This window comes from Crinia signifera, chromosome 1 (genome assembly GCF_055691185.1).
Source record: "Crinia signifera chromosome 1, ASM5569118v1, whole genome shotgun sequence".
NCBI lineage: Eukaryota > Metazoa > Chordata > Amphibia > Anura > Myobatrachidae > Crinia > Crinia signifera.
The window spans coordinates 401,339,897-401,352,525 of NC_139217.1; the positions used below are offsets into that span (position 1 = coordinate 401,339,897).

At 46.3% G+C, this 12,629-nt stretch overlaps 1 protein-coding gene across 3 annotated transcripts in view; it reads left to right on the forward strand.

Moving 5' to 3' along the window:
• Positions 1-5,133, forward strand: part of TMEM232 (transmembrane protein 232) — a 199,217-nt gene extending 194,084 nt beyond the window's left edge. For 2 of the 3 annotated variants that reach the window (XM_083151677.1, XM_083151679.1), the window contains one exon: positions 4,419-5,133. In XM_083151677.1, the coding sequence (XP_083007803.1) occupies positions 4,419-4,577 (159 nt within the window). In that variant the 3' untranslated portion in view covers positions 4,578-5,133. The remainder of the gene's footprint in view (positions 1-4,418) is intronic. The other variant, XM_083151676.1, reaches the window with a different exon arrangement.
• The last annotated feature ends 7,496 nt before the right edge of the window (positions 5,134-12,629 follow it).

The following is a 12,629-nucleotide window of genomic DNA, read 5'->3' on the forward strand; positions in this document are numbered from 1 at the left end:
CTGTGAATTTGCAGTTTCTCGATAACAGGGACACTGTGCGATTGATCACTTAAGCGATCACCAATGAACAGGGGGACAGCAAGGATGTAATGTTAGAACTGCGGCTACTCAGTTTGTCCTAAATACTCCTGTTTACAAAAGTGCCATCTGCAGCAAGTGTAACCTCAAGGGGTGCACATATACCTATCATCTCCCTCAACACCCCATATTTATATAAATGCTTATCACTCCTCCCTCCTCCCCCCACATACTCACCCCTTATACACTATATACATTTCAGCCCCCCCCCCCCCCGCACTGCTGATATACTATATTCCTATACCCCATGCCACATCCCTTATTTCTCTATGCTTAACCTCCACCCACACACCCTTTATATATTGTATACTTATCCCCCAATATACCTCTTATATACCTTATACCTATCACTCCTACACACCTCTTATAAACCATATACTTGTAACACCCCCCCCCACATATAGTATGTACCCTTCACACCTCACACACCCTATATACTATATATACCCTGCACCTTTGACCCACACTTGTTATATATTACAGTCCTATAACCCCCCACACCCCTTATATACCCTATACTATATTCCTATCAGTCCCAACCCCCACATGCACTTTGAACTTACAAGTTAAGGGCTTTTGGTGTAGCTGGAAGATGTTCCTCCAGGATGTGGTGTTTTGTGTCAGGCAGCAGCAGTCTTCATTCTCTGCAGTGTCTGCACGCTGCTGCTGAGCTCTCTCTCCCTGCAGGTCCCAGAGCAGGAGTCAGAGCTGGCTGTTGTCACGTACATAAAAGGGAGCAATCAGCCAGCTTCAGCTCTAGCATACATTGCTGGCTGGCCTGGCTGAGCAGTTGTGGGCTGGGGGAAGCAAGCAACCTCACCTCCCTGCTTATGGCCATGAGAGCGGCCGCCGCGGAGTCTGGTCTCCCGGCCATGCATATCCTGGGAGGAGGAGCTACACTCACTGGCTACTGTCTGGGGAGGAAATGAGATGACAGTCACCAGGATGATCCTGCGTGCGTACAGGACAGGACACAGTGACAGCAGAGGGCGGGGCATGCAGATGGCCCAAACACAGCCAGACTAAAGCAAAAATGATGGGCGTCCTGCAGGCTGTCTGGGGCACGGCAGCACATAGGGACCTGGAGATGTCACGTGAGTTGATGCGGTGCCTGGTGCCACTTGATGCAGTGCCTGGTGCCGCCCCCCTCCCCCCCCCATACTTACGCCACTGCTGGCCGCGCTGTCATCCAGGCTCTGACAGACACTAGAGGTACAGCAGTACCTCTAGTGTCTGTCTCCTCCAAGGCGGTGGCCATTTTTGGAGGGGCCGTCGCCATACATGGAGGCCTGTTTGCGGCAGGACCCGGAGACGGCTGCGGCAGCAGGGCTGCGGCTGTGCAAGATGCACACAGACGGCCCCGGCCCAGCCACTTCATACCGGCCCGGGGGGCATGTGGCACCCTGCCCCCCGGCCCAGCCCGCCCCTGTATGTATACATAAAGATTCATTATTCCTTTAGTCATCTTCTATTTGCTTTGTAGCACTGGTGATTCAATAGTGTTTTTCAATACTATAAAGTGATAAAACAAACTGGATAGCAACAGACACACTTTGGGGTTAGATAGGGTGGCCAAACCATCCCTTTCATCCTGGACACATATTAATGACACAGGTTGTGCGGATGTCTGTCAGGTCGATTTTAAGTGCCACTGAACCTGTGTAGTTAATCTGTATCCTGGAAGATAGTGATGACTTGCTCATGTAAGGGTTACATGTCCCTGCTGCTTGCATACAATCTGTAGCCTCATATAGGTGAGTAGAGTTTACTGGTGATTGATCTGTGTAAACTAGATTCAGTATGGCATAAATGGAGTATGGCCAGGCGTGGCTTAGACTGGAGTAACAAGTGGTGAGTGCCCCTGGGCCCTCCTCTAGCTAACCACCCCCTGCGATCTGCATGTATGTTTTGCACCATAATTGTGTGTGGATTTGGTCTTAGTAATGCTGTTGAGCATGGGAGTGGGTTAGTGCTGCAGCTTCCCCTAACTGGCATTATGACAATGATTTCTGGAGCAGACCATCAGCAGGCAAGCCATGCTTGATTGCACAAATGTACTGAGCATTCCGGAGAGTTGTGTAACTCCCCTGCCAGGCTCCATCATATAACCGACACTGAACTTTGTTTGCAGAATTGTGATTGGTGCAGCGCGTGGCATGCTTCTCAGAGCTTAGTCATGGGTGGGTTTGTATTGAGAAGGAGCAGTATGACTGTGAGGTGTTCTACAGAGTAAAGGGTAGAGGGCCAAAATCAGGCTTTCCATGTAGTATGTATGCATGTATGTGTAGGTGTATGTCTCAGATATATAGTTAGATATGTGTGTATATATATATAGATATAAAAATATATATATATATATATATATATATACACACACACCTGGCAGAATGCATGTTTAAAATGTAGGTTTGATTATGTTAAATGTATGCATGAATATCATTAGTCATTTTTACATTTGAATTCCCTCCACAGATGAGCCAGCCCAAGCAGAGGAGGGTCGCCGTGGGGCCCTCCTTCGTCTAAGAGGCCTGATGCGGCAGATGTTGTGCCTCATGGATAGCATAATAGATGCTGAAAATTAATTTTCTTTGTTGGTATTAGTTTTTGTTAATAAATCTTTATTTAAAGTTCAAAGTTGTCAGTGTTTTTTCCTAACATGCTAAAGTATATGTGTAAGTTGTTTAAAATGTTTAAAATAAGCTAAATGTACATAGTGTATATAGATGTATGTTAGGGTCACATGCTGTAAGGGTTAATGTGTGTCATGAATGAAGTAGGAATGTGGGTTAGTATAGATGAGCATTTAATTGATTGAAATTGCTAACAATCCCTTTTCCAGGAGGTTGCCTAATAGCCTAAGTAGGTCATGTGATCGATGTGTGTACTCAGTACAAAAGTGTTGGATTGTGCGTAACTACTCCGCATCGGGGCGTACGGACAGCTTCCCGTACGTTCTGACGCGGTAAGACCGTGCTTGTGTGGGAAGACCGTGCAAGAATCTGTACGTTTCCACCGCACACGCACGGTTTGTATGTCGTCCGTACACACGCCCTGTTCTTAAAGAGTGAGTCCGTCCGAATGCGGAGGACACGTGGGCGTTTCTACGGACGATGCCCGCACGCTGCCGCACAGCGTGGCGTGCGGCCCACACCGTAAGAATTCGGGAATATCCGCACCGATCAGAATAAGGGCCTAAGAGAGACCCCAGGTCTCTGATGGATGGACACTCATATGAAATAATTCTCCTGCAGCTCCTGGTTGTCTCATGGTTTTCTGTAGATGTGTCACCATACCTAATACATATTTGACAGCATTATGATTAGCAGATTGTTCCAATCATTCACCAGTCAGTATGTTGGGCTCTCCAACCAGTGTCATGGGAGTTAACAAATTTGCAGTTGTGCCAACATTGCTCCAGCAGACCCAGTCATAAACTTTCTGAGCAAGTAGTACTCTTCTGGGTGGCTTACTTTCTGAGCAATCGTTCTGAAGAGTCATAGTGTTCCAGAGAGTAAAATTACAGGTGGGTTTACTGTTAGTTAATTACTGTATACAAATTGGGATACTACTAGTGCAAATATGGATGGATACTGTCTGCATAGTAGTGGTGCATCAATGGTATAAATATGAACACTGATACAGTAAAAAATATACTGTATCACTGTGTATAGTACCATCTATATATTTATTATTTATTAACAGTTTGTTATATAGCACACACATTTTCCACAGCGCTGTACAGAGTATAGTTGAGCAGTCACATCAGTCCCTGCCCCAGTGGAGCTTACAGTCTATATTCCCTACCACATGTACACACACACACAGACATTCTAGGGTTAATTTTTTGTTGGGAGCCAATTAGCCTACCAGTATATTTTTGGATTGTGGGAGGAAACCGGAGTACCCGGAGGAAACCCACGCAAGTACGGGGAGAATATACAAACTCTGCACAGTTAGAGCCATGGTGGGAATTGAACCCATGACCTCAGCGCTGTGATCCAGTAATGCTAACCATTACACCATCTGTACTGCCCCATATACCACTATTACTGTAGACAGTAGATATCCAGGTTTTTCGTGTTAGTACGCTGGCTTTCTATACTATTGCCTCTAGAAAATAAGAGTATCCCCTACCCATAGAAGCATGCCTGACTCAATAGTTACTGTCTACCTCATGTATATCATCCCACATATAGCAGCCCCTTTCTTCCAATTTACAGTTGGAATTAATAGCATACCTACACTATAATGGAAAATCTGAGCTTTCTCCAGTAAGTGTGCATTTATAGTTGTATATCTTTTTATACTATAAATTTTTTGATACATTGCTTATTTTGCAGTGGGAAAAAGAGTTGAACATTATGATAAAAGAAGCGAAAGACGAGATGGACAATGAGGAACAAGAAAAACAAAAAAAGGAAGAAGAACATTTCAAAGAAATAATGAAAAAAAGAGAACAAAAACTGAAGAAAACAAGCAAACCTTATGAACTCCCTTAATTTATGAAACCGTAAATAAATGACTATACGAAAATAGATACAGTAGAGATCTTTATATGTATATATATATGTAGAAAAAAGACCGTCGTTTTGCGCTACTTACAGCAGCTACTCTATAAGACCTCCCTGTTAGTGAAGGTCCAAAATAGAAATTTGTGCAGGTATTGGATATAGAGAGCGCTAGATAGAAACCTCCACCTTACTGTGACATTCAATAGTGGATTCAAAATTTTGCGATTTGTAAACAAATTTTTATTTAAAAATGAATGATATAGTCGATGTCAGACAATATTCACATAAAACATAGTAAAATTATAATTCAAGCATTTCCAGTGAGTCGAGACCCAACGCGTTTCGCCGGTGAACGGCTTCTTCAGGGGTAGTTGACTCGGGATTCTGAGCTTATTGAAGGTCTAAGGAAGAGTTTTTAAAAAAACTTCTTATGACGCTCGGATGACGTCCTATGATGTTGATAGATCTGCCATACAGATGTCTGTCCAATGCTTATGCGGGTGGCGCTGTCCAAAGGTTTGGAAAACACCCTATGATGTTGAAAGATCTGTCATACAGATGTCTGTCAAATGCTTATGCGGGTCGCGCTGTCCAAAGATTTGGAGAACACCAGAGGTGTGTGAATCGCTCCTTCTAAGTGTCTGCTTTCACTGTTTCATGTTTTGTTTCGCTCTAACTCCCCATTTTCACCAAAATATATGATGAATTAAAATTAGTATTTCTCATAATCCTTCTGAAGAGAGGTCTTCTGTCATCCTTTGAGTAGGCTCCCGTCAGCCAGCTGTAAAACTATTGGGTACTCTTTACCTAGAACGGCGCCCATCGCGGTGATCGCGGCATCGCGGGCAGTACATAAACGGCCGCGACGCGATGCCCGCGATCACCGCGATTTTCCCATAGGGAACAATGTTAAAAAGCCTGATTGACCGCGATTTTGCATTCAATGCCTCAATGCCCGCGATTTTCCCATAGGAATCAATGTTAAATGGGCTACAGAGCCCAAATAGGCACAATTAACCCTTAAATGTCCCCCCAATTTTTGTACGCCACCCCACGATCCACGCCAACCCGAAGCGTGGCGAGCGCAGCGAGCCCGCGAGGGGCGGCGGTACGCGTCCTCCGACCTTTTCATGCCCTACTATCCACGTCGGCGTGGAGTTGAGAATAGAGTAGTGTGGCGAGCGTAGCGAGCCACCGAGCCCGAAGCGTGGCGAGCGCAGCGAGCCCCGCGAGGGGACGCGGATACCTTCACAGGTAAACGCGTCCCCTCGCGGGCTTCACAGGTGTCCGCTTTTCGCCACGGATACCTGTGAAGCCCGCGAGGGGACGCGTATAACTGTGAAGGTATCCGCTGCGCTCGCCACGCTTCGGGCTCGGTGGCTCGCTGCGCTCGCCACACTATTCTATTCTCAACTCCACGCCGACGTGGATAGTAGGGCATGAAAAGGTCGGAGGACGCGTACCGCCGCCCCTCGCGGGCTCGCTGCGCTCGCCACGCTTCGGGTTGGCATGGATCGTGGGGTGGCGTACAAAAATTGGGGTGACATTTAAGGGTTAATTCTGCCTATTTGGGCTCTGTAGCCCATTTAACATTGATTCCTATGTGAAAATCGCGGGCATTGAGGCATTTTAAAGTAAAATCGCGGTCAATCAGGCTTTTTAACATTGTTCCCTATGGGAAAATCGCGGTCATCGCGGGTACACGATTTTTATGTACCCGCGATTTACCCGCGATTTACCCGCGATGCCCGCGATGACCGCGATTTTTTACCCCCGACGCCCGCGATTCTAATCGCGGGCGCCGTTCTAGGTAAAGAGTACCAACTATTGTTGATCATAATCAAGGTCTGTAGGTTTCCAGTTGCTAATTCCTTTTATTGGCCCAATTTTCTTGTTTATTGACCAACAGTGATGCCATATGGATGGTATTGAAGACAGTCATTTTCTCTTTTGGAACCTCCATTTCTTTCTTTCTCTTGTACTACTCTATAACAAGGAGTAACAGATCGGAGGAGCACTTGGGTACTTGTTTCCTTACCCCTATTCAGGGTAAGGAAATTGCATTGCATCGCATTCCATTAATCCACGCCACACCGAAGTGTGGCGAGCGCAGTGAGCCCCTCGAGGGGCGGCGGAATGCGGATTGTAAAGTAATCCGCATCTCCTCGCGGGGCTCGCTGCGCTCACCACGCTTCGGGCTCGGTGACTCGCTGCGCTTGCCACTCTAGATAAAATCAACTCCACGCCATCGTGGATAGTGGGATAATGAAAAAGTCAGAGGATGCGTTCCGCCGCCGCTCGCCATGCTTCGGGGTGGCGTGGATAGTGTGTGTGTGTGTGTGTGTGTGGGGGGGGGGGGCGTTAAACCTATTTTTGGGACATACAATCATATTATTGTATACCTCATGTCATGGCATCGCAGACCCTATAAAATCGCATGCATGCGATATACTGGTGTACAATGGCAAAAGAAAAAAAGACATTAAAAAAAAAATCGCATCGCATGGCATCACATGCGATCAAATCGCATGCGATGCTATTTCCTTTATTGCCGTACGTAGAAAATCTGGGTGCCGTGCTAGGAAACAAGTAAAATGGATGTCCAGATGTCCATTTTTTACAAAAATCAACATTATAGCAACCATTAGTTGGGGAAATATATATATATATATTTATATATATATAGTTTGTGGTTGGGCAGCACTTCCAAACACAGAGCCGAATGCTCCGGTGCCCAGCTGTATGATACCGCAGTATCCAGATATGTGTCAAGAGTCAGCGGCACCCGGAGGCTGATCAATAAGGCAAAGCAAGCAGAGCTTGATCGAACGTTTTCGAAGTTTTATTACTTCTTCATCAGGATGAAAAAACAGGTTAACACACATACCTATGTATATCAGGAACACCACACCACGTGAGATCATCCCGGCGGCTCCGGTCCCGAATGACGCGCCCACTGATGACGCCATCATCCTAATCCCATTGCCCGGACAACCATCTAAACAAAATACACAATATCGAACGAAACAGTGAAAAAGTTGCACATACACAATACAGAGTAAAAACATCAGTCTGTTAGCACATATACAGTATGCGTGTGGTCTGCATAATGGTAAGAACGCTAGTGCAGCGGTTGCTGCTATCATACGCAAAAAATCACATAACACAATAGTATGATGAGTGACACTGATATGCATGAAGGAGTGATAGAGGCATAATCTACGCAACAGAGACATAATGCGAATATAGTATGCTAAGAATACCTTTGGTATTCTTAGCATACTATATTCACATTATGTCTCTGTTGCATAGACTTGCAGTAGACTTGCGTAGACTTGCAGTAAAAGGATTTATACAAAGTACCTGGAGTGACACTATTTAATTTAAGATATATATATCAGAATCAGCTTTATTGGCCAGGTAGAATTGGGAAATAGAGCACGGGGTTCTAGAGAAGCGCTATTAAGGATAATGTATAGTTAAAAAGTACAGTGTGCTTTGAATAGAAGATTGGATGATCCATTACGTGTTTTTACGTTGAAGTGAGGCCGTTGCTTATCAGATGTGGTGCTTAACTAAATATTTCCATTTTTGTGACTTACAGACCCAGTATATTACCTATTATATTTTCTAGACATTTTTTACATAGATGATCTATTGGTAGCCCAGGCTGTGATATTCTTTCTCTCTTTTTTCTTTCCTTTTCCTTTTTCAGTGTACATAGTTTTTTTTGGATTATATATGTTAGTATGCATTATATATTTTTTATGCGTGTATAATTCTGTGTATCTTGTGTGCTAAGTGATACCATGTGTGAGGCCTGGATTGGTAGCCTTATATTTCCTATGTTATTTTATGCAGTGTACTTCGTGTAATTGATAACTTCATACATTATGTACTGTATATGCAGTACCGCCACTGACCAGCGGAGGCCATCAGCGATTTAATATGGAACCTTTGCTTACATCACATTGTTGTTACATGGCCCCTATTTGTACACTTAGGTTCGTGGTCTACCACTGTTAGCGGGCACTTCCGCTTCCAGTCCGCGTTCAGTTATTGCGGCTATCCAGGTTCCGCATTTACGCATCTCACAGTTGCTTATTTTGAAATACACTGATGTTTATGTAGTGGTCATTGTAAATTGAGCATATGAGGCCTATATCTTTGATTTACGAATCACCGGAAATGACGTCATGTGCGTGTCACGCTGACACACACACAAGGTCACACCGTAGTGCGCCAAGTATACACAAACCAAATTCCCTGAGTGGGGGGAATCAAGGAGCACTCGCCAGTTAGTAAAAAACATTTTTTGTATTTATTGAAAAAAGTGAACAAGAGAAACAAACATACCAAGTGATGCTTTCAAAAAAGACCAAAAGAATACCTCCCCCGACATTTCGATCCCACTCAAGGAGAGTAAAAAAATAAGTCAAATAGGGCCACCAGTTCTGCGGTTTATCTGCTACTGCTGCTATATACTGTATATATATATATATATATATATATATATATATTAGGTGATTCATCGCGCCCTACGGGCGCTCTTCACACCGTCGTAAGGGGCTGCGCCCCCTTAATTTTTGAACGTTTGTATATGAGAAATATGGTTAGAATTGTATGAAAGATGCCCTGTATTGCAACTTAGGTGTCCGCCAATCGCGGGAGGGGGGGTCGTGAAGGGTGCCGCGAATTGCAGGAGGGGGGGTCGCGGGGGATGCCGCGAATTGCAGGAGGGGGGGTTGTGGGGGGGTGGATGCTGCGAATCGCGTAAGGGGGGTCGCGGGGTGGGTTGCCGCAAATCGCGGGAGGGGGGTTACGGGGGCGGGGGTTGCGGCGAATCATGGTAGGGGGGGTCGCGGGGGGTGTGCCGTGAATCACGGGAGGGGGGGTCACGGGGTGGGGTGCCGAGAATCGCGGGGGGGTGTGTGTGTGCCGTGAATTGCGGGAGTGGGGGTTGCGGGGGGGGTGGGGGGGTGTGACGCGAATCGCCACAAGAAAAAATCAACACAGAAAGGTCAACACATGTAAATGTTGACATAAGTGTGGCACTTCATTGGTGTCCATGTCGACACCTGAGAATGAATATGAAAACATTCAAAAAATGAAAAAAAAAACTTCAAAAACTCATGTCAACCTTTTTCATTGTCGACCATAGCCATGTCAGTGTTTTCCATGTGCAATTTAATTCTGGAGCTGCTGCGAATCGCGGGGGGGTGCCGCGAAATGCGGGAGGGGGGGTCGCGGGGGTGGGTGCCGCGAATCGCGGGAGGGGGGGTTACGGGGCGGGGGTTGCGGCGAATCATGGAAGGGGGGGTCGCGGGGGTGTGCCGTGAATCACGGGAGGGGGGGTCACGGGGTGGGGTGCCGAGAATCGCAGGGGGAGGTGTGTGTGTGTGTGCCGTGAATCGCGGGAGTGGGGGGGGGGGTGGGGGGTATGTGACGCAAATCGCCACAAGAAAAAATCAACACAGAAAGGTCAACACATGTAAATGTTGACATAAGTGTGGCACTTCATTGGTGTCCATGTCGACACATAAGAATGAATATGAAAATATTCAAAAAATGAAAATAAAACTTCAAAAACTCATGTCAACCTTTTTCATTGTCGACCATAGCCATGTCAGTGTTTTCCATGTGCAATTTAATTCTGGAGCTGCCGCGAATCACGGGGGGTGCCGCGAATTGCGGGAGGGGGGGGTCGCGGGGTTGGGTGCCGCGAATCGCGGGAGGGCGGGGTTCACAGGGGTTCCGGTGGGGGGTTGCCGCGAATTGCGTGAGGTGGGGGGTCACGGGGGGTGCCGCGAATCGCGGGGGGGGGTTGCGGGGGTGTGTGACGCGAATCGCCACAAGAAAAAATCAACACAGAAAGGTCAACACATGTAAATATTGACATAAGTGTGCCACTTCATTGGTGTCCATGTTGACACATGACAATGAATATGAAAACATAAAAAAAATGAAATAAATCTTCAAAAACTCATGTCAACCTTTTTCATTGTCGACCATAGCCGTGCCAGTGTTTTGCATGTGCCATTTAATCCTGGGGCTGCCGCGAATCGCGGGGGGTGCCGCGATTTGCGGGAGGGGGGGGGGTTGCGGGGGGTGGGTGCCGCGAATCGCGGGAGAGCGGGGTTCATGGGGGTTCCGGTTGGGGGTTGCCGCGAATTGCGGGAGGGGGTCGCAGGGGGGTGCCGGGGTGCCGCGAATCACCGGAGGGGGGGTTGCGGGGGGTGTGACGCGAATCGCCACAAGAAAAAAATCAACACAGAAAGGTCAACACATGTAAATGTTGACATAAGTGTGGCACTTCATTGGTGTCCATGTCGGCACATGAGAATGAATATGAAAATATTCAAAAAATGACAAAAAAACTTCAAAAACTCATGTCAACCTTTTTCATTGTCGACCATAGCCATGTCAGTGTTTTCCATGTGCAATTTAATTCTGGAGCTGCCGCGAATTGCGGGGGGGGGGGTGCCGCGAATCGCGGGAGGGGGGTCGCAGGGGGGGTGCCGCCAATCGTGCAAGGGGGGGTCGCGGGGGGGTCTTTTTGCCGCGAATCGCGGGAGGGAGGTCGCGGGGGGGTGTTTTTTCCGCGAATCGGGGGGGGGGGGGTCACGGGGGAGGGTTTGCCGCGATTCGCGGGTGGGGGGGGTCGCGGGGTGGTGGTTATGCCGCGAATTGCGGGAGGGGTCGTGGGGGGGTTCTTTTTGCAGCGAATCGCGGGAGGGGGGGTCGCGGGGGTGTTTTTGCTGCGATTCGCGGTTGGGGGGGTCGCGGGGGAGCGGGTGTTTTTGCCGCGAATCGCGGGAGGGGGGGCGCGCGGGGGGGGAGGTTTTGCCGCAAATCGCGGGAGGGGGGCGCTCACCTGGTGGCTGTGGAGTAGCAGTGCTGGGCAACATGGGAAGGCAGTGGGTGTCTGGCACTGTCTGTGGGCTCACTGGGCTGGTTCTCTGTCACATACCTCCCAACATGACCCTCTCCAGGAGGGACACAATGCTCTGTTTATAGACTTCCCCTTAATGTATGATTGCCATCACCTGTTTTAAACAGGTTAATTTCTCAGAAAGGTGTTCAGCACAGATGAAGGCAATCACACATTAAGAGGAAAGTCCAGGAACAGAGCGTTATAGACACAGACACCCACTTTGAGTGACAGATGTAGCCAAATATATAGGAGATATGATGTGTGTATATATTTTATATATATATATACACACACACACACACACACACAAACCCACATTTAATGCAGAACTCCACGCAACTTGAAGAATTCAATGCATTTTTTATATAAATATAGGTATGGAATGGATATACTGTATGTCTATACTGTAGACATACAGTATAGTAGATGGATAAAAAACTATTGCATTCATATATCAGTCTGTTTAAATGCAGCTAAATGTCAATCTTTCTGACATCTTTGATGACAACAAAATAAATGTAATTCCATCAGAACATTTACCTGACAGATTAGATCTGGACCCTACATTTAGGAAACTGGATGACAGACTTATTTTGAAACTCAAAACCTGATGGGATATCATCACAATAGAACAGCGTGTGGAAATTAAATGCAACCTCAGATAGCTTAGGGTGTACAGAGAAGCATCGTTCATTTCAAAGTATCCAACATTTTAAGATTCATTGAAAAACATTCTAGAAAATTGCATATTTGAATTGATTAAGCATATCATTGCACAGAAGAAAAAAATATTATCTGAACTTGACAAGATGACAGTCATCGAGACCTCACTATCCGTCACAATAAACATGAAGAATAAATGAAGAATTGATGAGACTAGAGGAAAGAAAAAAAAGATAAGATAAGATCATGAACACAGAGGAAACTATCAAGAAAACAATTCATATGCTACAAAAAATTCTATGAAGATAGCCCCACAAAAGAAATATAAAATATCTATAAACATGAAACTACCAAATCCAGAGAAACCAACTTTTGAAAACACTTTATAAACCAATAATGTTTCACCAGGCAAGTGGAGATATTAGAAGCGATATGAGAGGGTA